General features: G+C 42.8%; 1 protein-coding gene across 8 annotated transcripts in view; it reads right to left on the reverse strand.

Annotated features, from left to right (window-relative positions):
- Positions 1-7,392: 7,392 nt before the first annotated feature.
- Positions 7,393-25,608, reverse strand: part of TBC1D14 (TBC1 domain family member 14) — a 133,482-nt gene continuing 115,266 nt past the window's right edge. For all 8 annotated transcript variants that reach the window (XM_056555074.1, XM_056555075.1, XM_056555076.1 and 5 more), the window contains 9 exons: positions 22,638-22,755; positions 19,666-19,772; positions 19,148-19,228; positions 17,338-17,432; positions 16,990-17,061; positions 15,238-15,366; positions 11,145-11,254; positions 9,235-9,493; positions 7,393-8,213 (listed from right to left, as the gene is read on the reverse strand). In XM_056555074.1, the coding sequence (XP_056411049.1) occupies positions 8,148-8,213; positions 9,235-9,493; positions 11,145-11,254; positions 15,238-15,366; positions 16,990-17,061; positions 17,338-17,432; positions 19,148-19,228; positions 19,666-19,772; positions 22,638-22,755 (1,037 nt within the window). In that variant the 3' untranslated portion in view covers positions 7,393-8,147. The remainder of the gene's footprint in view (positions 8,214-9,234; positions 9,494-11,144; positions 11,255-15,237; positions 15,367-16,989; positions 17,062-17,337; positions 17,433-19,147; positions 19,229-19,665; positions 19,773-22,637; positions 22,756-25,608) is intronic.

Genomic DNA, 25,608 nt, shown 5'->3' on the forward strand with positions numbered 1-25,608 from the left:
CAAATCTCACCACAACTGGTTAAAGCCATAAAAGCCGTAGCTGCTGGTTACACCTCTCCATATGTCCGATACACGTCTACATCCACCGGTGTAACAGTCTATATACAATCTGGTGTTTTCGCAATCCCTGAATTGGTTAGGACACCCAAGTTCCTTATCAACAAATAAACGATTTGGTATAATACTAACCAGAGAAGCTGTGTGCACCGGGCAATGTGTTCAACTATACAACGGCCATGTGAACCCCAGAGATAAAGCGGCTTTCTAGCACCCCCCCCCCCCCCTTTAGATTTCAATGGAAACAAAAACTTCTCTGGGTTTCCATACAAGGGTCCCCCACCCCCTAAACATTGTGCAAAATGGAATATTGCATTGCTAAGATAACTTCCCCCCCCCCCCCCCCCCCCCGAAACTATACACAAAGAAAGAACAAAAAAAAGAAACATATATACACAAAATATATATATTTATAGAAACCATTCTTTACTATGCACAGGTAATAACAGCAAAAAGTTAAGATACATACCCCCAACTCCCCGCACGGGGTCAGGGAGGGGTACAATCCTGAAAAATTCTATGATATACAGAAAAATCATTCACAGACGTACAGAAGTGGAATCACATTTTATACATAAGAACATGTGAGCAAAATATCATGTGGCAGCAGCTTCAATTGTAGGGATCGGCGATCCTCGCAATAACAATGGTAATGTGAAAGTATGTATATGTCAGACTATATATAACTATTTTGGTACGTGTGCGCTGTACTGCACTATGTATATGCTATCCTTGCTTGACCCATGAGTCACAAAAACAAAAAAAAAAGGTATATGGTCTAGCAGAGTGTATCCCAACTAGCTGTGGCAAAACTACAACTCCCAGCATGCCCGGACAGCCTTCGGCTGTCCGGGCATGCTGGAAGTTGTAGTTTTGCCACAGCTGGAGGCACCCTGGTCTGGAAACGCTGTTCTAGCAGAATGGGATTTTGTGGCCCTGCATAGATTCCTCCGCCCCAAACAACAATCTGGTTTTTATAGGAGGCTCAATGTGTAACACTTGCGCAGGTTTTCAGTATTCAAAAGGATTTTCAGTATTTGAAAGTTTATTAAATATACAGCAGTGGCCGCATCTGGTATTGCAGCCCAGCCCTATTAATTTGAATGGGACTGAGCAGTAGAGAGCTGCAGTACCGGGTACAGCCACTACAAAATGTACGGCGCTGTGCCCTCTAAACATTGAAAAGGCTGCAGTGGTCTCTGTCAGCTGTTTACGTGGTATAGGCCAGTGGTCTGCAAACTGTGTCCCTCCAGGCATGCTGTTGTCTGTCCAGGCATGCTGGGAGTTGTAATTTTGCAACAGCTAGAGGGACGCAGTTTGGACACCATTTGGCTATGCTAAGCATAGGCCATGAATGTTAAAGTCCTGGATAGGGTAGGGTCACAGTCGCCTTATTTTGTTGCATATTTTCTGACTTCAATGGGTAGAAAAATACGCAGCAGCAAATATGCAACAAAATACAACACCTGTGACCCTACCCTTAAAAAGGGCAAATCCCAGGTTTGAAGCCCACATAATCTTCAGCTTTAACACAGGAAGACTCGAGCCATGTCACGTGTTGGAGCTGAAGATCAAACGGGCCTGAAACCCGGGACTTCCAATTTAAATCCAATTTAGACAATTCCTTAATCATCATTATTGGATTTTTAAAGAGACAAAAAAAAATATAATAATAATAATTTGAAAAAAAGAAGAAATCACATCTTCAAGTGAAAGTTGTGCCAAATTCCTGCAGCTAAGTGTTTGACCTGTCTGTAGATTAAACAATATATACAGTGAACTTTGGTGAAATTCAGATTTTGAGACATTTAAAAATAAGCAAAAAAATAACCAAAACATTTCTTTACCTTATTCCACATAAAGTGCTTTTATCACATACACATATAACATTTTGTTTGTTTACATAATCCAGTGTGTTAACCTTTGTTAAAAAAAAAAAAAAAAAAAAAAAAAAATTATATATATATATATTTCTAAGGTGGTATATGATTGTCTTTTTCCCTATACGGTTGACTGTTCACTATTGCTAATAAAGATGACACCGCTATAAATTTCATTGCTCTCCATGATCTGTTCCCTATAAATCTTATTCAGACGCCTTTCACACAACTGTATTAAAAGGGGAACTCCGGTACATAAGTTCGTATCCTTTCCACAGGATAGGTGATAATTGTCTGATCACAGGCGGTCTTGACCACTGGGACCCCCCCTTGATCTCCTGCCCGGCTCCCTTCATTCTGTGCGCAGATTACTGTAGACCACTGCACAAAGCGGTGGCCGATATGGCCCTGCATAAGGAGAGCCGAGGTGCAGGGAAGTATTGTGGGGGGTCCCAGCGGTCGGACCCCCCGCGATCACACACTTATCCCCTATCCTGTGGAGAGGACATAAAATGCTTTGTAACGGAGTTCTGGCCAAGGGTCTTGTGACCCAAACTGACAAGCTGTCCAATCAGGTCATCGGACCCATGATCAGGCCAGGACTTGGGTCCCTAATACAGACACAAAAAAATGCCCATGTGATTCACTTGTGTGAACCAGCCAAGGATGTAGCTTTGGTTTGTCAAAAACATGTCCTCAGCTGAAACTCTTCACCAGCTTCTTCTATAGCTTCTCCAGTGTATTTAAGTACAGTGCTGAGTATTAAAGGAGTTGTGAACTAGACATAGTGCCCCCCTTGTCCATGGGTCTATGTTCACATTATGAAATCTCTGAGTGACCGAACGACCACGCGAACATTGCCGTCCCCAAAGACTGCAACGTATTCTGCCGATAGCATGACCGAGTTCAATCTTTTAGCATTGGAATTTCAGCAGAGGAAAAACAAAATCAGTAGTGTAGATTGCGGTGGTATCCAAACAATGGGATTCTGCTGTTCCGGAATTTCCGAGCATAATTTCTTGGTAGAAATGTCCATAGTGTGAACCCAGCCTTAAAGTACAGATCAAATCTTTTTACATCCATACCAGCTAAGAGTCCTGCCTAAGCCACTTGAGTGGATAATCCATTTCCTAGGATCTAGGTGACATCAGTCATATGAGGCACTTAAAGGGTCGGTCACATTGGCAGAGAGCAGGGCCCACTGAACTAATAAGAAGTACAGACAGGGCTCACAGGTCAGCTCCTCTTGGCTTCATCAATACATGTAGCATCCTTGGGCTGGAGTAGCCGGCCCCTGGACCTTTACCAGAACTATACACAACTCGCTGACATCTTATAGTGGAGTGTCAGCTCACCCTAAAACACAATACTGAAGATGGGTGACCTGGTCTCTTCAACAAGACTCCGGTAAGGCTCAGGCTACAAGGCGACTTTGGCTACAATAAAGGTTGTGTGGGCAGAGATCACTATCATGCTGAGTTGTAGCTAATGAAAACAAATGGGGTTGTGTCCCCCATCCAGAATGGACTTCTGGTCGCAACATGACCCCATTCACCTTCATTAGCTGTAATGCAACAGCGAGAACCTTAGCCTAAGGGGTTCAGCATAACTCTGTATAAATCGGCAAATAACTGTTTGCAATCTATACCACCTGTACCACTTGTTCCATATTAAAACAACCCACAAAGATATTGGGTAAGTGCATTAGGTGATCTTTGATTGGAATAATGCCCTATTTTTCCCATTTACCCATCACATTCCCAGTATAGCCAGTTTACAATCCCAGTGTCAAGACAAATACAACAAAAAAAGGTTGGATGCCTGAAGAATCCAGTTTACCAGAGGACCTTCTGAAGAGTCCCGCTGTACCAGCCTTACTCCACTGTGCCCAACAATGTCACTTTCCTCCCATCCTGAAACCAGTTGCCACAGGTGGAAAACACTAGTCAACAGCACAGAACCAGCAAAATATTCATCTAAAACATGAAAACACAGAAGAAACTGTTTGGTGTCCCCAAGGGATTTTTTAGCTTTTGTAGCAGTGCCCCTCATACCAGTGCCAATGACATTTACATGTGTACATCTTTGGTAAGTGCCCATGGATGTCAAGAAATGTACAGTCATAATATATAAATGTTCAATCAATGAACCGTAAAGTTATAACATTACAATTTGCATGAACCATCAGAGAAGTCGTAATGGCTTTTGTACCATTCATATCCATGCCTAAACTTAAAGGGGTCGTCCATGAAAAACATAGCTATTTTCTTCCAAAACCAGCACCACATCTGTTCTCAGGTTGTGTGCGGTACTGCAACTCTGCCCCAATAACTTCAGTTATACACAAACTGTGGACAAGAGTGGTGCCGTTTCTGGAATAAAGAAATTTGAAAAAATAAAATAAAATCCATTATGCGTTACATTGCTCGAATGGTCCTTATATACAGTCCGATATAATTACAGTATATGCAGATAAGGCTAAATTCACACTTCAATTGTGCTCCAACCTGTTCAGCTTCTTATTTTGCGCTGAACGGACCCTGAACGGGTCGGAACACAACTGACACTGCAGAGTCCCAACAGATCCCACTCACTTAAAGGGGTACTCCGCTGCTCAGAGTTTGGAACAAACTGTTCCGAAAGCTGGAGCCGGGAGCTCGTAACGTCATAGCCCCACCCCCTCATGAGGTCACACCCCCTCCCATAGACTTGCATTGAGGGGGCCCCGCCCCCTCAATGCAAGTCTATGGGAGGGGGTGTGACGTCTTGTGGGGGCTATGATGTCATGAGCTACCGGCGTCGGCTCAAGTGTTCGGAACCCCCTTAAATGGGGGTCTGTTGGGTGCCTGGTATTTTACAGGAGTTAAGCGGAGGAAAAAAAAAAAAAATGTTTCCTCCATTCAACTCCCATCCTTCCGACGGATTGACAGACAGAACTCCCTTTAGCGGAGTACACTGGCAGCGTGAACAAGCTCTATTTCTTAACTTCAAGGAAAAGGGATGTAACAGGAACTTCTGGAAAGCCACACAAAATAGTAAAGTCAAAAAAGAATGGATAGCCACTATTTTCCAAAATAAAGGGCCCTCCATGCTCTATGGAGCCCCTAAACCTAACTTTTTGTTACTGGAAACTATAAATAGATTGCAGAATATTGGGGCAGAGATTTCTAGTGAAAGGAATCTCTGCCAGACATTGAGTGGGTTTCCTAAGTTCTTAATACTGTAGCTATATTATTTATGGATCATTTATGAGATACTCATTAAAAAGCCCTCAACCAAAATCTGATTATTATGTCTGCATGACATTTTTCAGTCCAAAAAATCTGAGGGGTATCAAAGGGTCCTTTCATCTGAAAACAATTGTGATCCAAGATCACAGACTTCACCAATGAAGTCAAGATCCTATTGATAAGATTTTCCCCTTTAATACCAACCCCGCCTCAAACTAAAGGGAACCTGTCATCAGGGAAAATGTTCTTTAAAGGTGTACTCCGCTGCTCAGCGTTTGGAACAAACAGTTCTGAACGCTGGAGCCGGGAGCTCGTGACATCATAGCCCCACCCCTCTCATTACGTCACACCCCACCCCCTCAATGCAAGCCTATGGGAGGGGGCGTGGCGTGAGGGGGTGGGGCTATGATGTCACAAGCTCCCGGCTCCAGCGTTTGGAATAGTTTGTTCCAAATGCTGAGCAACGGAGTACCCCTTTAACCAACAGGAACACATAATACCTCACCTGACCATGTCCCGGAGCGCTCAACCTGATTCCGCAAGGATTAGAAAATCAACACGTTACCTGCCCTTAATTTAACTCTTTGCTCGATGAGCCCAGGTCAACAACCCCTGTGCATGCTCAGAGCTCTGGGGAAAGGCAGTGGATGACATAGGATTCTTACTGATCAGTAGGCATGCTTACAGCCATGATATCTCAATATCTCAGTAGACATGTGTACAGCCATGACACATCACAGTAGGTGTAGCCAGGAGACATTGACTAGTTTTTCGGAAGCTGCCTGCACTGATTATTCGTTACGGGGCATTAGCATAAAGCTCGGGACACTTACATTTTCTGAACAATTGTGGGATCAGGTTGAGCTCTCCGGGACACAGTTGGGCTCCGTTTGAGGCCATGTTCACACAATGAAATTTTTGCAGAATGTCTGCCTTGAAATATTCCGGCGGACATACCGCAGACAGCGGGCGCTGACCACAGACGGCAACGCTTTTGTGAGCGGATTCCGCAGAAAATAGTGACATGTCAATGCCACCGGATTCTGCTTGGAAATACATGGCCTTATATGAAGTATGTGTTCCTGTTAGCTTAATATAGCTTTTTTCTTATGACAGGTTTCCTTTAAATCCGAGACAGAGTGGTTAACTGGTAGAGGAACAAAGTCTGTCTGACAATCTGATATAAAAGTCAGGGTGTTGTTATGTTGTGTTCCTAGCAACCAGGCTTTCTCCAATAACTCAGCAGTTCGGATGTTGCCACAGAGAGGTAAAAGCTGCCCCTTAGTAGTATGGCAATGCCGCTCACCATCTATGAATTTTTAATCAGATTTTTCTAAATGTAAATTTTGGAGGAGATCCAGATTAAATGACAATTATTTAGCATTGCAAATTTCTAAATTTGGATGCTTCTCAAATAAGCCCTTACTGAATAACCGATCAGCTATATACTGCAGAAAGTGACAGTGCTTAAAGGGGTTATCCAGGACTAGAAAAACAGCACCACACCTGGTCGTGCATGCTATTACAACTTGGCTCCATTTACTTCAATGGAACTGAGCTGCAATACCACAACACAGATTGAGGACAGAGGTGGCGCTGTTTTTGGAAGAAATCATCTCTGTTTAAATAAACTCCTTTAAATTAACACTCTCTGCCTGCAACATACCAGGGCATGCTGAGATTTGTAGTTTTATAACAGCTAGAAAAATGCAGCAGACCCTAGACCAGTGGTCTTCAACCTGCGGACCTCCTGATGTTGCAAAACTACAACTCCCAGCATGCTCGGACAGCCAACGGCTGTCCGGGCATGCTGGGAGTTGTAGTTTTGAAACATCTGGAGGTCCACAGGTTGAAGACCACTGCCCTAGACCAATATTTTCGATCCAGGGTGCCTCTGCACCCTGAATGGGAAATACTGTTCTGGACTATGTTTTTTTTTTTTTTTTTTTCTACAATTGCCCTTTACTAAATATCTCAAATACTTAAGGTGAGGACTAGAGATGAGCGAACTTACAGTAAATTCGATTCGTTACGAACTTCTCGGCTCGGCAGTTGATGACTTATCCTGCATAAATGAATTCAGCTTTCAGGTGCTCCCGTGGGCTGGAAAAGGTGGATACAGTCCTAGGAGAATCTTTCCTAGGACTGTATCCACCTTTTCCAGTCCACCGGAGCACCTGAAAGCTGAACTCATTTATGCAGGATAAGTCATCAACTGCCGAGCCGAGAAGTTCGTAACGAATCGAATTTACTGTAAGTTCGCTCATCTCTAGTCAGGACATTCCTATTCATTTGGAATATTATTTTGTTCATTTTTTTATTTCTCTTACAAATTGTATGTATAAAAAAAAGTACTAAATGCCATCAGGATTCTATAGTAGAACCAATAGTATTTGTCACATAAAATAGGTCCATAATAGTTCGCGGATTAATCTTTTAACCTATCGTTTTTCAGACACACGGCTTCAAGCCTCCTGCATAGATAGGGTTTAACAGATAGCATTCTCTTTGCCTATAGCCACCACTCTGCTTACTGCATACAGCTTTCTCATTGAATCCAGTGTATGAACAGTATGCAGTAAGCTCCTCATCGTCCCCTAGTGGTGGCTGCAGGAAGCCAGCAGAATGTTATCACTTCCCTTGGATTTTTAAGATGCTCATGTTGTTCTTTGCAATGGAACAAAAGGAAATTTAAAAATAAAAAAACAAAAACACAAATACACTACTGCACATACTGAGGCCCGGCCTCACGAATTCAAGACAATATTTGCCAAGCCTGGTCCTTTCCAGAATTGTAGTTTCGGTGCTGATCACAGCTGAGGAAGAGCACGAAGACTGGTTTTTGGAACAAAGATGATCAGCAAGTACTGGCTTAAAAGTCTTAAGGCCAATTCCAGTGTTTACACAGTCCTGAAGTAGAATTCTGTTCTCTCTCTTGGTTGAAAACAAAATCCTTAATGTTCCATCCTGAGTTAAAAATTCAGCGTTTTAGAGCGGGGCTCCTGTTCTCCGTGTCACGCGTATCTTTCTGTAAAGCCGACAAGATCTGAAATGGAACAAACACAACTGTATCAATAATCTCAGCAGATAAGGAGCAGAGTTAGAATATGTTCACACAGAAGAATTTCCATGTGGAATTCTGGTTAAAGTTACTGCCCATTGACTTGGGATTCTGCTTTCCCAAACAATTTCGCTGTCCCAATGACAGTAGAATTCCACAAAATTTAGAGACCTGTATTTAATTTTGGAGAATTCTGCAGCAGAATCCCTTTTTTGAAAACACAGAATTCCGCCGGAATTCCGTTCATGCGAAATTGCGGTTATTCCGACGTGTGAACATAGCCTTACATGCCAGGAGTGCCTATCCTTAAAAGGGATACTCTGCCCCTAGACATCTTATCCAAAAGGATAAGATGTCTGATCGCGGGGGTCCCGCCGCTGGGAACCCCCGCGATCTCTCCTGCAGCACCCCGTCATCTGGTACAGCTCCCTCCGTGCCTGATGACTGGCGATGAGGGGTCGGAGGATCGTGACGTCACAACCCCGCCCCCTGGTGAGGTCATGCCCCACCCCCTCAATGCAAGTCTGCCATAGAAGTTATGCCCCTCCCCTCCCATAGACTTGCATTGAGGAGGCGGGGCATGACATCACGAGGGGGTGGGGTCATGTCACGATCCTCCGGCCCCTGCATCGCCAATCATCAGGCACGGAGCAAAGCTTTCTCCGTGCGCCAGATGACAGGAGGTGCTGCAGGAGGACGCCCACAATCAGACATCTTATTCCCTATCCTTTGGATAGGAGATAAGATGTCTAGGGGTGGAGTACCCCTTTAAAGCAGTGTTTCCCAACCAGTGTGCCTACAGCTGTTGCAAAACTACAACTTTCAGCATGCCAACGGCAAGTTTCGCAACATCTGGAGAAAGTTTAGAGACCACTGCCATATAGGAAATGTGGAGAAGACTGTCCAGGTTTGACATTGCCCTTCAGAACCAACTATAACTTTAAAAATAAAACCGATGCTAAAAACTATTTTGCATTGTTTATATCTATCCGGACCCTGGCCGTACCTGAGCCCACTTCTTATTCCGGCTCTGCATCTGAATTGCGGTGATAGAGGCAAAAAAATCGTCAGCGCTTAAGTCCTCTGGGAGCTTGGTCAGAAACTGGGCGATGTGAATGAAGTCCATCCTTGTTAAAATGTCTTCAAATAGTCTAAGTATTCCTAAGGCAGTTCTGAACAGAAACTCCTCCCCGTCGCGGCAGAACACATCCCACACCCGGCACGCCAGATCCAGCGGTAGAGACTTACTGTACAAGGTGAATATCCTGTCAGGGGAAAAAAAATATAATAATACAAATGCTGTCCTGTGTAATTATTAGGTGTACGTGATGTAAAATTTTATAAAACACAATAGTTTGGGGCAGTGTTTCCAAACCAGGTGCCTCCAGCTGTTGCAAAACTACAACTCCCAGCATGCCCGGACAGCCAAAGGCTGTCCGGGCATGCTGGGGGTTGTAGTTTTGCAACAGCTGGAGGCACCCTGCTTGGAGAAACAATGGTCTGGAGCATGGTGAATGAAAAATAAAGTCTACATTAGAACAGCGAGATCTTGCTAGATAGCATGAAATCTCGCACATTCACTATAATGCAAATGCGATCTTGTTAGCGCGATATCGCATTGACTGGAAGAAGGATTCTGCAATGCAGTCTGGGAGAAGCCACAGCACCACAAGGCACTGAAAATTCTGAATTGCCAGTATTATTATAGATTTTTATTATATTTAAAAAAATGGAAAAATGTCTGGTCTAACTGTATGACAGGAATCTTATGCAGTACCTATTCCCACCACTAGATGGCAGAAAGGTATAAAGTGTTAGAATGCTTGAAAAAAAGAAGAAGGATCCAGCTCCCATAAAGAAAAATGAAAAGTCCAAAATTTATTTCATATGTTTAAAATGAGGTGAAAACCAAATGAAGATAAAAGCATAGCAGAAATGCCGACGCATTTCGAACCATATGGTTCTTAATCATGGCAACGTAAAGTGTTAGAACTGTGCAAGAGTTTCAATGCTGCTAAGAAGGAATTTAGGAAGATAAAAATAGAAAATAAAGCATGTAACCTGTCACCATTAAAGGGGTTATACCATTCGAGCAGCTTACTGTGGGCTTGGTTCTTTGTATCTGCACAGTGCCGATTTTTGTAGGGAAAGCCAGGGCTGGCAGATCAGGGCAGCTTTTTTCTTACTCATAGAGATGTCCATATGCTCTGATGCATATGTCTTCATGCGACAACTCCACGGGGTTGTCTATTGCAAAACAACATCTCTCTGATCCACAGGATAGGGGATAAGTGTCTGATCGTCCGATCATTGGGAATCACCCACGATCTTCAGAACAGGGCTCCGGTTCTCTGCAGGTCATAGAAAGAGCGCATACTGCAGACGACACAGGCTCCATTTATCTCTATGGGGGAGATGAAGATGCCCAAGTGATAAATGGAGTGTGTGTTGACTTAAGCAAGCACTCTCTTTGAGAACCAGGGCCATGTTTTCGCAGTTGTGGTGGGTCCCTGTGGTCAGATCCCCCTGTGATCAGACATTTTATTACCCCTACCTGTGAGGTGAGACATTGTTTTTCACTGGACAACACCTTCAAAAGGGGTACTCTGCTGCTCAGCGTTTGGAACAAACCGTTCCGAACGCTGGAGTCGGGAGCTAGTGACGTTATAACCACGCCCCCTCATGACTTCAAACCCCGCCCCCTCAATGAAAGTCTAAGGGAGGAGGCGGGGTGTGACATAATGAGGGGACAGGGCTATGACTTCACGCACTTCCGGCGCCGGCTCCAGCGCCCGGAACAGTTCGTTCCAAAGGCTTAGCAGCGGAGTACCCCTTTAATGATCATATATCTCCCCTTCACAGGGAAACCACAGGTATTAACATACATGGTGGCGTACAATAACACATCCTTCTTACCAGTCTATTAGGTAAATATCTGGGGTCAAATTATATTTCTTGAAATGGGCAAATAATCTGGGCAGATTTTCTTCGAAAAATACTTCGAATGCTGCAAAGTAAGTTAACATCTGCAAATAAAAAGAAAAAAACCACATGAAGAACAGGCAGCACTTTACTATAGTGCAAAAATATCTGTAATTCTTCCTGTATTATACGCACTGGCAATGAGAGATGGAGGCCTAGAACACAAAACTGCATCCTCTTTCATCCATATTTCATTAAAGTGGTTGTTTTACTAATTCAACCTCGGCCTGTCTCTGAGAGCAGCGTAGGTGGACCGAATGTCCGTATGTTACATGACTAGAATAGACAGCCTGGAATACTATTTCTATGGTCAGCCATACATTCCTCTGGTGGGAACAGCTGGCAATAAGGGCTTTCACCAGGCCACTTAAAGGGGTACTTCGCTGCTCAGCGTTTGGAACAAACTGTTCCGAACCCTGGAGCTTGTGAAGTCATAGCCCCGCCCCCTCATGATGTCATGCCCCACCCCTCAATGCAAGTCTATGTGAGGGGGCGGGCCGTGATGGCATGAGGGGGCGGGACTATGATGTCACGAACTCCCGGTGCAGTCTCCAGCATTCTGAACAGTTTGTTCCAAACGCTGAGCAGCAGAGTACCCCTTTAACTGGTGTTGTATTGATAAGAAGACCACTTTCATCAGTGCTATACACACACTAACTGTACTAACTTGCAATACGAATCTGTACACATTGGGGGAGATTCTCAATAACTACTGTTCATTTCTGTTCCAGCGATATTATTCACAATTTTTTTTCTCCTCACAATTTCAAAGCTCTCCTGTGCGGCTTTGAAAATATGTGAAAATTCATTTTCACGCCACTTTTTTTTTTTTTCGGGTCAAATTTTTTTTTTGCAGCCATATTGGATTTTTTGTGCCAAAATTGCTGAGTTCGGCACCAAAAGTGGCAATTTTTGCGCCAAATTTTACATCCCAGAAAATTCTGGTGGAAACATATTCCATAGTTACTAGTGCCCAGACAAGCGAATTTATCGGCATATAACACGCACTTTTTAGGCAAAAATTTTTAGCCTAAAGTCTATCTGCGTGTGATATACGCCAATAAGCCGCTGCAGTTCAATGATTTAAAGTGGGCGCTTTAAATCAATGAACTGCAGCGGCTTTTTCAGGTGCAGAGACCTGCCATTGCTGCCGGCTTCTCTGCCCCTGCCTGCCCTGGGGTCCCTGCTGCCGCCGCTTCTCTCCCTCTGTCTATCGGTGCCGCTGCCCCTTCTCTCCCCCTGGCTATCAGTGCCGCTGCCCCTTCTCTCCCCCTGGCTATCGGTGCCGCTGCCCCATTGCCGGCGCCGATAGCCAGGGGGAGAGAAGCGACGCCGGCAATGGGGCAGCGGCGCCGACAGACCGGGGGAGAGAAGGGGCAGAGGCACCCATTGCCTCCCCCATCCCCGGTTGTACAATTACCTGTTGCCGGGGTTGGGTCCGCGTTGCTTCAGACCTCCGGTGTGTGTCCCCCCTGCGTCGTTGCTATGCGCTGCACGGCGCGGCGCAATGACGAGTGACTCGTCATTGCGTTTCGCAGCGCATAGCAACGACGCAGGGGACGCACACCGGAGGCCTGAAGCAGCGCGGACCCAACCCCGGCAACAGGTAATTGTACAACCGGGGATGGGGGAGGCAACGGGGCAGTGGAGCCGGCAATGGGTGGCGCTGCCCCTTCTCTCCCCCTGTCTGTCGGCGCCGGCAATGGGGCAGCAACACCAATAGACAGGGGGAGAGAAGGGGCAGCGGCGCCGATAGCAGGGGGAGAGAAGCGACGGCAGCAGGGCTCTAGACCCCAGGAAAGGCAGGGGGAGAGAAGCAGGCAGCGACGGCCTCTCTCCCCCTGCCTTTCCTGGGGGCTTCTGCGGGGTAAGAAACAGTGTATCGGGGTATACACACATCCTCATTTTACCAAGGATATTAGGGTAAAAAACCTTTTTACCAAAATATCCTTGGTAAAATGAGGGTGTGTGTTATAGGCCGGTGTGTGGTATACCCCAATAAATACGGTATATTATATATATATATATATATATATATATATATATATATATATATATATATATATATATATATATATATATATATACACACACACACACACACACACACATACACATATATATGAAATATTTCTGAGCTTAAATGTGAGTGCAGGTGCAGTGACCAAAAAAAAAAATTTCTTTCAGTAATTACTTAAATAACACTTTTTCCCCCCCAAAAAAACAAAGAAAAACAAAAACCATAAAACTACAACCATTTCTGCAATTTCTACACTATCAAAAAGCTGGTGTGAAATTTTTGATGTAAACTGGACTCTCACCCCTTTGAAAACATTATGTAAAGCCGACAATATACATGGACACGCCCACTTTTACAAAACTGACGTGAACAGTGTAAACCGCGGCACAAAGCTCTTTGAAAATGTGGTCGATACTTTTCGTGCCAAAATTTGGGTGTGAAATTGATTTTTTTTTGGGCACAAAATTCTTTGAGAATCTCCCCCATTGTTGTGATCTACATTATATCGCTATAAAACCCAGTACAGTGATCCTTCAACTTACAATAGTTTCATCATACAATGATCTTTTCTGGACCATTGTAACTTGAAACCAGACTCAACATACAATACTACAGACAGTCCAGATCTGTGAAACATGTCAATGGCTGGAAAACCCGACCAATCAAAATGGACATTTTACTGGTAAAACCCCTGTATTACTGAAGTGTATGCACTGAATTCCTGTCTGGTAGCGCCCCCTACAGTACAAGGAGGTATTACATGTTCTGTACTCTTTACCTGTCCCAGGGTTATCTGCTCCTTTGGACACCAGGTGAGGGCGGCTCCATGTTACTTTTTTAGGACACTGTGTGTACTGTACAGGACCCTGAAGAAGCTCCTGTCCTCTACATAGACAGTGATTACAGCTCCCAGCAGATCTTTATTACTTTTATATGTAAGGATTTGCTTTATCTGTATTAGTTATCTACTTATTTTTCTTTAATCCTCAGTTTTTCCTATTTTTGAGGCTTCAGAACCAATCACCAGGTTTCCATAGAGTTATGGTCTCAACATACAATGGTCGTCCCGGAACCAATTAATATTGTAACTTGAGGGACCAGTGTATTATATACAGCCTAGAAACAATTTTTACTGCAATTGATTAAAGCACTTTTAGTGACAATTTGGTTAAATGTTATATGTGCATCACTATATAAACCCTGCACTGGGAGCAAGTAAAAAACATGCACAAAAAATAATCATGTAGTAAAAGACATTTAATATGCAGGTCCAGCATAAATTCTACATAAGTAATAAGAACTACCCAAGAGCTAGATCGGTTTTTGTGAGCACATAGTAGCAAACATTAGACACGGTTCATATTTGCCCCTGGGTTTCCATTAAAGGGGTATTCCCGTGGAAAAAAAATTTTTTAAATCAACTGGTGCCAGAAAGTTAAACAGATTTGTAAATTACTTCTATAAATTTTTTTAAATCCTTCCACTAATTTTTAGGGGCTATTTACTACAGAGGAAATGCTCATCTTTTTAGATTTCTCTGATGTCATGACCACAGTGCTCTCTGCTGACCTCTGCTGTCCATTTTAGGAACTGTCCAGAGCAGGAGAAAATCCCCATAGCAAACATATGCTGCTCTGGACAGTTCCTAAAACGGACAACAGAGGCACTGTGGTTATGATGTCAGAGAAATCTAAAAAGATGAGCATTTCCTCTGTGGTTTACAGCCCCTAAAATGTACTGGAAGGATTAAGATTTTTTAATATAAGTAATTTACAAATCTGTTTATATCTTTCTGGCACCAGTTGATTTAAAAAAAAAAAAAAAAAGGTTTTCCACGGGAGTACCCCTTTAAGCAGTACAGTATTTTGGTGGCAAAAATAATCTTTACGGTCAATAAGGTCCATCTGTGTCCCTTTGGGGATCACAATATCATGGTTACAATACAAGCTAAAGCCTAATGAGAACAGGGACTTGGAGGAACATTTGGTAGGGACTTCCAATACTTACAAGGCCATGGTCAACTCTGAAGAACGCCATCTGACAAGGCTTATTTAAGAGGTTTGAGAATGCGATGAAGGCATCAGGAGTATCCAGGTTCAGGATCAGCACAGCAGCAATAAAAGACATACCCTGGACCTACGATGTGGATGAGATGTTCTCATCAGTACACATCATGGGGGACAGCACAGTATTACACAGGACTATTACACAAACATGGATCATAATTTAGATGCACACATTAAAAACGGAAGCGCTTTGATGTCATGTGGTGTTTTCTTAATGGGTTAAACGACCATGGACGTGTATACTCGTCCATGTGCCGTTAACAGAGTATGACGCAGGCTCCCGACTCGAGCCCGTGTCATACCGGCCAGCCCTCAGCTGATTCTTGTAGCTGAGGCCCAGCGTTAATAGCCTACATGCGGCGATCACTGCGGCCGGCTACTAACCCTTTAGATCGCCGCTGTCAAAGTTGATAGCGTCATCTAAAGAACCCTGTAAACGCTCCCTGGTGGTCCAGTGGGGCGATCCACTGTGGAGGTAGCCGGAGGGCATACACCTCTGCTTCCGTGCAGGTCCCGGCTCTCTCATTGATAAAGCCTGGCAGGCAATCGAAAGCAGATCACACAGATCAATGTGGTTCTATGGAACCACATTGATCTGTATGAGAAATCTAATAATTCCTCCTAAAAGTCCCCTAAGGGGACTAATAAAGTGTAAAAAAAAAAAGTTTAAGTTCCGCGCAAAAAAATTCCAAAGTACAAAATAGGGTATTTTTGGTCACTTTTTATACCATAAAAAAAATGAATAAAAAGCAACCAAAAAGTCAGATCAAAACTTAAATGGTACTGATTAAAACTTCAGATCATGGCGCAAAATAGGAGCCCTCATATAGCCCTGTAAGCAGAAAAATTAAGTTATAAGGGTCAGAAGATGACAATTTTAAACGTATACATTTTCCTGCATGTAGTTATGATTTTTTCCAAAAGTACGACAAAATCAAACCTATATAAGTAGGGTATCATTTTAATCGTATGGACCTACAGAATAAAGAGAAGGTGTCATTTTTACCAAAAAATGTACTGTGTAGAAACGGAAGCCCCCCAAAAATATAGTTTTTTCTTCAATTTTGTCACACAATGATTTTTTTTCCTGTTTTGCCGTAGATTTTTGGGTAAAATGACTGATGTTGTTACAAAGTAGAATTGGTGGCACAAAAAATAAGCCATCATATGGATTTTTAGGTGCAAAATTGAAAGTGTTATGATTTTTTAATTTTAAGGAGGTAAAAACGAAAGTGCAAAAACAGAAGAAAGCTTGGTCCTTAAAGGGTTAAAGGAGTTTGCTAAAATTCACGTCATGTTGGGCGTGGGACAACAAAAACAAAACAAAAAAGCATATAGTTACCATTCCCTGAGCCCCTGCAGCTCCCATTCTGCTCCGTCTGGTTCTTCTTCCTGCTTCCAAGATGAGCGCTTGGTGCAGGACCTGTCTGCTCAGCCAATCAGTAGCCCCAGCAGTGTTCTGCCTTGGTCAGGGATTGGCTGAGACAGCAGGTCCTGCACCATACACTGGTCTGGGAATCAGGAAGAGGAGAGAAGTTCAAGGGACTGAATGGAGCAGAACGGGAGCTGCAGGTGATCAGGGATTCATAGATATAGGTATTTTTCCCACCCCAAGCAGCATATGAATGTAGATACACTGGATAACACCTTTAATTCTGAGAAAGTGTGGGTTTTAAATACACAACATACTTACATAACCAACATCAGGTCTGTAGCAAGCATAGGCCCCTAGAATACTGTGCAGCATATCGTGATAGGGACCACCCTGAAAAATAACCAACGTGATAAATATATACACAACAACATTTAAAATCAAATAAAACTACAGCAAAAGCAAGTGGAGAGTGTGTCAAACAGATACCAAGGAAAAGTGAACTGAGGCGAAAATGACAAATTCCTCGAATTCTGCGATCACCTGCAATTGCTTTTCAGGTACTTTGTAAATAAAGCAGATAAACAGAATACACAACAGGGCAAAAATCTAATGAATTCCAATGCAGAGAAGACAATAAAATACATTTCCATACAAAACACGTCGTACCTTCTGGAATATACATAGACTTGGAAATGTCCGTGAGATATCCAATTTTATTAGCTCCAGACTGGCTTCCCTGTCAGACGCCGACAAACCTGAGTCTAAAGGGAAGACAGAAGCAGAAATGTGATTGATATACTTCAAGAGGATGCGTAGGAAATATGGTGGGAAGCTAAAGGGGTACTCTGGTGGAAAGTTTTTTTTTTTTTTTTTTTTTTTTAAGATCAACTGGTGCCAGAAAGTTAAACCAATTAGTAAATCACTTCTATAAAAAAAAAATCTTAATCCTTCCAGTACTTATTAGCTGCTGAATACTACAGAGGAAATTCTATTCTTTTTGGAACACAGTGCTTTCTGCTGACATCATGAGCACAGTGCTCACTGCTGACATCTCTATCCATTTTAGGAACTGTCCAGAGGAGCATATGTTTGCTATGGGGATTTTCTCCTACTCTGGACAGTTCTTAAAATGGACAGAGATGCCAGCAGAGAGCACAGTGCTTGTGCTGTCAGCAGAGAGCTCTGTGTTCCAAAAAGAAAATAATTTCCTCTGTAGTATTCAGCAGCTAATAAGTACTGGAAGGATTAAGATTTTTTAATAGAAGTACCGTAATTTACAAATCGGTTTAACTTTCTGGCACCAGTTGCTTAAAAAAAAAAAAAAAAAGGTTTCCACCGGAGTAACCCTTTAAAAACACAAGTATAATGAAAAGCTGGAGAACCTGTCAGTTATGTTTATGAATGGTCACACTATAGAGGTATGCTGTGGATTTTCACAGCGATTCAGTGTGGGAAAAAATTTACACAGTGTAGCAGCTAAGATGTTGCAGATTTATTTTTTCCTGCGGAACTCTGCAAATTTACAGCAACATCTGCAGCTGTGATTTATTGTACAATAATCTATAATAAAGTCTGCAGCAGCAGTCTGGGATGGGACAAATCGGCACCAAAATCCATGCAAAATTATGCAAATATTTTACTTTGGATTTTGGAATAGAAATGCTGCAGATTTTCCACACACTATACAGAAGTTTCCCAACCAGGGTGCCTCCAGCTGTTGCAAAACTCCCAGCATGCCCCAACAGCTGAAGGTTGTCCGGGCATGCTGGGAGTTGTAGTTTTGCAACAACTGGTGGCACCCTGGTTGGGAAGCACTGCTATACAGGCTATATTGTAATACATACAAAGTTTACCAATATGTAGAATACATTAAAGGGGTTATTCAGGAAAAAAAACTTATTTATATATCAACTGGCCCCAGAAAGTTAAACAGATTTGTAAATTACTTCTATTAAAAAAATCTTAATCCTTTCAGTACTTATGAGCGGTTGAAGTTGAGTTGTTCTTTTCTGTCTAAGTGCTCTCTGATGACACCTGTCTCGGGAACTGTCGAGAGTAAAAGCAAATCCCCATAGCAAACCTCTTCAACTCTGTGCAGTTCCCGAGATAAGCAGAGATGTCAGCAGAGAGCACTGTTGTCAGACAGGAAAAAACAACTCAACTTCAGCAGCTGATAATTATTGGAAGGATTAAGATTTTTTAATAGAAGAAATTTACAAATCTGTAACTTTCTGGAGCCAGTTGATATAAAAAATTTAGTTTTTTCCTGGAATACCCCTTTAATGCAACTGTGCAGTAACTTGTTACAATTCAACAAAAGGCTCAAAAATTACATTTGTAAATTTTTATTTTTTTTTTGCATTTGCAACAGAAAATTATCTTTTACTTTCATGCAGGGCACAACATAGTGCTACACTAACTAAATGCCATCTAATGTTTATACAGCCACAGACCGGGTAAACCTACAAGCTCTTACCTTCATTTTCCCCATCAGACCCTCCCATGCTTAATGATTTCCATCGGTCCTTCGCCCGGGATAAGCAGATATCGTAGAGCTCTACAAAAAGAAAATATCACTTTACCATGATTGTAAAATGCAGATTATAAAACAGATTTTAATGGCCAGCATGTAATACTACATTCCACCAGCAGTGTGCGCTACAGGGAAATGTTTGGATGGCCTCTGGTTATAAAGCGGATGGATGGGGTTTTCTAAATCCGAATCCATGGAGATCAGCTGATCGTCAGGCAGGGTTCACTTTAGAGAATAAGCAAATGTATCACAGCCGCCTCTTTCCTACCAGCACTTGGAGAATCACCAAATCCACATCTAATGAATCAGTCATTGATTTGTTAGGTCTTCTGGGAATGGGTCATACCAAATCAGATACATCATATACAGTAGTAAATCCCTTTTTGAACACTCACTACTACTAAGCATTGTTCTAAAATACAGATCCCCATAACCTTACTGACCTCCAGGCTGCAACTTACCATGAGTGATATTTAACTCGTTGCCTATCGCCAAACTCCAGACTTTGCCTCTCACACTTGGTGGGATCCCCTGCCACCACATTTCCCGAACCTTTCGAGAACAGCACCTGATGGAAAAACAATTGGAGAATAACTTAGTCATAAGCTAAACTTTTCTTAAAGGGGTACTCCACTGGAAAACAGTTTTTTTTATTTTTTATTAACTGGTGCCAGAAAGTTAAAAAAGATTTGTAAATCCTAATCCTTCCAGTACTTATCAGCTGCTATATGATCTACAGGAAGTTCTTTTCTTTTTGAATTTCCTTTCTGTCTGACCACAGTGCGCTCTGCTGACACCTCTGTCCATGTCAGGAACTGTCCAGAGCAGAATAGGTTTTCTATGGGGATTTGCACCTACTCTGGACAGTTCCTAAAATGGACAGAGGTGTCAGCAGAGAGCACTGTGGTCAGACAGAAAGGAAAGTCAAAAAGAAAAGAACTTCCTGTGGATCATAAAGCAGCTGACAAGTACTGGAAGGATTAAGATTTTTAATAGAAGTAATTTACAAATCTGTTTTACTTTCTGGCACCAGTTGATTAAAAAAATCTTTTTTTCCCAGTGGAGTACCCCTTTAATCCCTGAATGATATATTTTATGAAAATATTCATATAATATTTTTTTATAAAGAAATACAGAAAAATAATTCTACTTTTTATATTGGTCACCACTGATCCCACTTTGAACATCTGCCTTTCCAGCAGTGCTATGCACAGATGTAGTAGTAGGGTCAACCACTCCCTGATGTGTCCAGTAGAGATGAGCAAACTTACAGTAAATTCGATTCGTCACGAACTTCTCGGCTCGGCAGTTGACTTTTCCTGCATAAATTAGTTCAGCTTTCAGGTGCTCCTGTGGGCTGGAAAAGGTGGATACAGTCCTAGAAGACTCTTTCCTAGGACTGTATCCACCTTTTCCAGCCCACAGGAGCACCTGAAAGCTGAACTAATTTATGCAGGATAAGTCATCAACTGCCGAGCCGAGAAGTTCGTGACGAATCGAATTTACTGTAAGTTCGCTCATCTCTAGTGTCCAGTTTAGAAACACCCTGTTAGGGAATTCTAAGTAAATCTTGGAGGGTTCCCTGTCCAGTGTTCCATACCCATAAAGTTAATTGGACACAGTGTAATGCTTACTTTACCCTGTGGTGGCGCTGCTGGAAAACTGGATTTTGCAGATTACAGCTGCAGGGGTGCACTTTGCAATACATTTATTGGCTTGGGCTCACATGGGCACAAAATGAAGCACTGCCGCTCTCTGAATTGTGGGCAGCCCTGAAGCTACTGTTGACTTAAATTGGAGCTTCAGCTCTAAACCGCACTAAAAAGTAGTAACATGCCACTTATTTATTCCCCCACTCCCGTAAACGTCTATGTTTTGTGTAAAGTTTTGGGCAGGGACACCGCCCTGTTTTGGACATGGAGAGCGGCATGTTTTATGTGCCCAAAAAGGCGCGTTTTGTGCTTGTGTGACTGTACCCTTAAAAGTATTGACTGTGTAAAATGGAGAAGCTATTAAATACTACTGAATTAAAAGGACTATGGGGGAGATGTATCAAAACCTGTGCAGAGGAAAACTTGCCTATAGCAACCAATCAGATTGCTTCTTTCATTTTTCACAGGCCTTCATAAAAATGAAAGAAGCGAGCCGATTGGTTGCTATGGGCAACTGGGCAAGTTTTCCTTTGCACAGGTTTTGATAAATCTCCCCCTATATTACTACTGGATACTAGATACCAATGACCATAGCAAAAGGTGTCTACACACATTCTGCAACCCGTGTCATTTTCTGGTCTGAATATTTGGGAGTTCTCTTCTTTTTTAGGGCACATTCATATGTACAGGATCTCCTGCAGGAGTTGATGTTGTGTTTAAACATTTAGTTACATTGGTATCTGCTTCAGACCCTGTAAATGTGAATGTGCCCTTAAACTTTATGGGGGAGATTTATCAAAACCTGTCCAGAGGAAAAGTTGCTGAGTTGCCCATAGCAACCAATCAGATCACTGCTTTCATTTTTTAAAAGGCCTCTGAAAAGTGAAAGAAGTGATCCGATTGGTTGCTATGGGCAACTCAGCAACTTTTCCTCTGGACAGGTTTTGATAAATCTCCCCCATATATGAGGCTATTAGGCTAGGTTCACACTACGGAATTTCCGCCTGCAATTCCGCTTTGAAATTGGAGACTGCAGTGTCCGCGCGGTCGTAGCGCCGACTGATTCAGTTGGCGCTGGCTGCACTTGGAAACTCCGGGCGGAAATTTTCTTCACGGAGATTCCATAGTGTGAACCTAGCCTTACACATTCTGAGATTATGTACACATACAATTAGGACCAAGATATGGGCTCCACATAAGCACATATATACAAGACATGTATTTTATTCATACATAAACAACATATACCACTGTTTGCCAGTCAGCGTGCCTCCGGCTGTTGCAAAACTACAACTCCCAGCATGCCCGGACAGCCAAAGGCTGTCCGGGCATTCTGGGAGTTGTAGTTTTGCAACAGCCGGAGGCGCACTGACTGGGAAACACTGACATATACAACAACTAACACATTACATAACTGAGAAAATTACTGGTCTTCGAAAAAAAACTAAGTCTATTTTAAGGCATAGAATGGGCATTTTAGGTTTCAAAATATGTCACTTTTTTCTTATAGGGGGTACATTGAATTAAATGGGAAAATGCTTTACAGTTTACATTTTCTGTGCATTTTTGGCATATATGCCTTAAAACACTTGAAAATTGGAAACCTAATTCTTATTTGCCAAAAAATTCATTAATCAAAAATCATAAAGTGTGAAAACATTGCATAAAAAAATAAAAAAAAATAAATGTGAGTCATTTTGTTTGTAAAACAATTTTTTTCTGCCTCAGAATACATTGTGTGAACATAACCTTGAAGTATTAGTAGTTGTGTCTTCACTTACATGGATTCCCAGTTGGGCAGAATCTCATTGTTCCACATTAGAGCGGCATTCCCAATACTTTCCTCCAGTTTACATCTCTCTGCCAGTTGCTTTTTCTTTCTCTGGGCCTCTTTAAATTCTGAAAATACAAACCCACCACAAGATAAAAAAATGTAGAAGTTCTATATAGTCGTAATGAGGAACGCTAGAAAGCAGAAGATATTAAACAGCTGAGATGAAATGATGTTTGCTGCATACTATGGGGACGGCAGAAGAGCTCAATTACGATGAGAAATCTGGCAGTCAGCGGTTAAACAATGTTTGGCGCAGCTCATCCAGATAGTGTGTCAAGTGTCTATACTAAGGACTCGGCCCTGGAATACTTTCTTATCATCTACTAATGAGGTGCCTGAAGAGCAGAACAGCTGGGCCAATGTTTAGGAGTAACACTGAAATTGTAGTCTATTTTCTATGGTGGGAAAACCAATTTATACCAGTTGGTGCTAAAATATTTCTCTAAACACCTTCTAGATCTAGAGTTCTGGAGTTATCCTGCAACTGGCATCCAACTAAAAAGGGCTACAAGGAGTTACTAGGAGAATATCTCAGCCAATTCACATCGATTGCGATGTTGTCAGTAATTCTGATTGGCTGAATATATGCTGCTCAAAAAAATAAAGGGAACACTAAGATAACACATCCTAGATCTGAATGAATGAACTAATCGTATGAAATACTTTCGTCTTTACATAGTTGAATGTGCGACAACAAAATCACACAAAAATTATCAATGGAAATCAAATTTATCAACCCATGGAGGTCTGGATATGGAGTCACACTCAAAATCACAGTGGAAAACCACACTACAGGCTGATCCAACTTTATGTAATGTCCTTAAAACAAGTCAAAATGAGGCTCAGTAGTGTGTGTGGCCTCCACGTGCCTGAATGACCTCCCTACAATGCCTGGGCATGCTCCTGATGAGGCATCCGCCAACCACTGGACAGTCTGTGGTGCAACGTGGTGTTGGTGGATGGAGCGAGACATGATGTCCCAGATGTGATCAGTTGGATTTAGGTCTGGGGAACGGACGGGCCAGTCCTTAACATCAATGCCTTCCTCTTGCAGGAACTGCTGACACACTCCAGCCACATGAAGTCTAGCATTGTCTTGTATTAGGAGGAATCCAGGGCAATCCGCACCAGCAAGGGGTCTGAGGATCTCATCTCGGTACCTAATGGCAGTCAGGCTACCTCTGGCAAGCACATGGAGGGCTGTGAGGCCCCCCCCCCCCCAAAAAAAAATGCCACCCCACACCATTACTGACCCACCGCCAAAACTGTCATGCTGGAGGATGTTGCAGGCAGCAGAACGTGTTCCATGGCGTCTCCAGACTCTGTCATGTCTGTCACATGTGCTCAGTGTGAACCTGCTTTCATCTATGAAGAGCACAGGGCGCCAGTGGCAAATTTGCCAATCTTGGTGTTCTTTGGTAAATGCCAAATGTCCTGCACGATGTTGGGCTGTAAGCACAACCCCCACCTGTGGATGTCGGGCCCTCATATCACCCTTATGGAGTCCGTTTCTGACCGTTTGAGTGGACACATGCACATTTGTGGCCTGCTGGAGGTCATTTTGCAGGGCTCTGGCAGTGCTCCTCCTTGCACAAAGGCGGAGGTAGCGGTCCTTCTGCTGGGTTGTTGCCCTCCTACACATCTCCTGATGTACTGGCCTGTCTCCTGGTAGGGCCCCATGCTCTGGACACTATGCTGACAGACACAGCAAACCTTGCCACAGCTTGCATTGATGTGCCATCCTGGATAAGCTGCATTACCTGAGCCACTTGTGTTGGTTGTAGACTCTGTCTCATGCTACCACTAGAGTGAAAGCACCGCCAGCATTCAAAAGTGACAAAAACATCAGCCAGGAAACATAGGAAATGAGAAGTGGTCCGTGGTCACCACCTGCAGAACCACTCCTTTATTGGGGGGGGGGGGGGGGGTCTTCCTAATTGCCTATAATTTCCACCTGTTGTCTGTTCCATTTCCACCACAGCATGTGAAATTGATTGTCAATCAGTGTTCTTCCTGAGTGGACAGTGTGATTTCACAGAAGTGTGATTGACTTGGAGTTACATTGTGTTGTTTAAGTGTTCCCTTTGAGCAGTGTAGCTTAGAAACGGACTGGACTATAATATACCTAGCAGCCAAATGAACAGCCCCCTAAAGTCTGGTGCTAAGATCTGTACAATGGAAACTCCTCATATTCTCACTATACAGGTGAAACTCGAAAAATTTGAATATCGTGCAAAAGTTCATTGTATTTCATTAATGCAACTTGAAAAGGAAGCGTGAAGTGCTCCAAAATCTCCTGGTAGACGGATGCGTTGACCCTGGACTTAATGAAGCACAGTGGACCAACACCAGCAGATTACATGGCTCCCAAATCATATGATGTATTGTGGATTTGGAGTTTTCACAATTATGACAAATCACGGCTTGAACTATCTTGCTTTGCATGTAATGAGTCTCTCTCATATAAGTTTTACCTTTTAAGTTGCATTACTGAAGGAAATTAACTTTGCATGATATTCAAATTTTTTGAGTCACCTGTAAGCCTTTGTTAAAAGGGTTATTGGCACTTAAAAAAAAAAAGAAAAAAAAAAAAAAAAAAGAAAAAAACTTTTGCCATGTCAAAAATTTTGATTTATCATGGTCTCCATGCAGACACCCCCACCAATCGCTAGATATAGCCGGGAAAGTTATGATTTACTCCCAGCTCACAGATCCATCCAACTCATTGCAGGAGACAAGCTCCATTGCAAGTCTACTGCAATAAGTCCCGTTCACTGCAATAACTCAGACCGAGAGGCAAGCCAGGAGTAAATCGCACTTCTTCCCAATTGGTGGGGGATGTAGCATGCAGCACTGACCCTGACCGATCACAATTTTTGACATGTCTGTGTGCCAAGTCTAAAATTGTAAGTGACAGA

This window comes from Hyla sarda, chromosome 1 (assembly GCF_029499605.1).
Source record: "Hyla sarda isolate aHylSar1 chromosome 1, aHylSar1.hap1, whole genome shotgun sequence".
NCBI lineage: Eukaryota > Metazoa > Chordata > Amphibia > Anura > Hylidae > Hyla > Hyla sarda.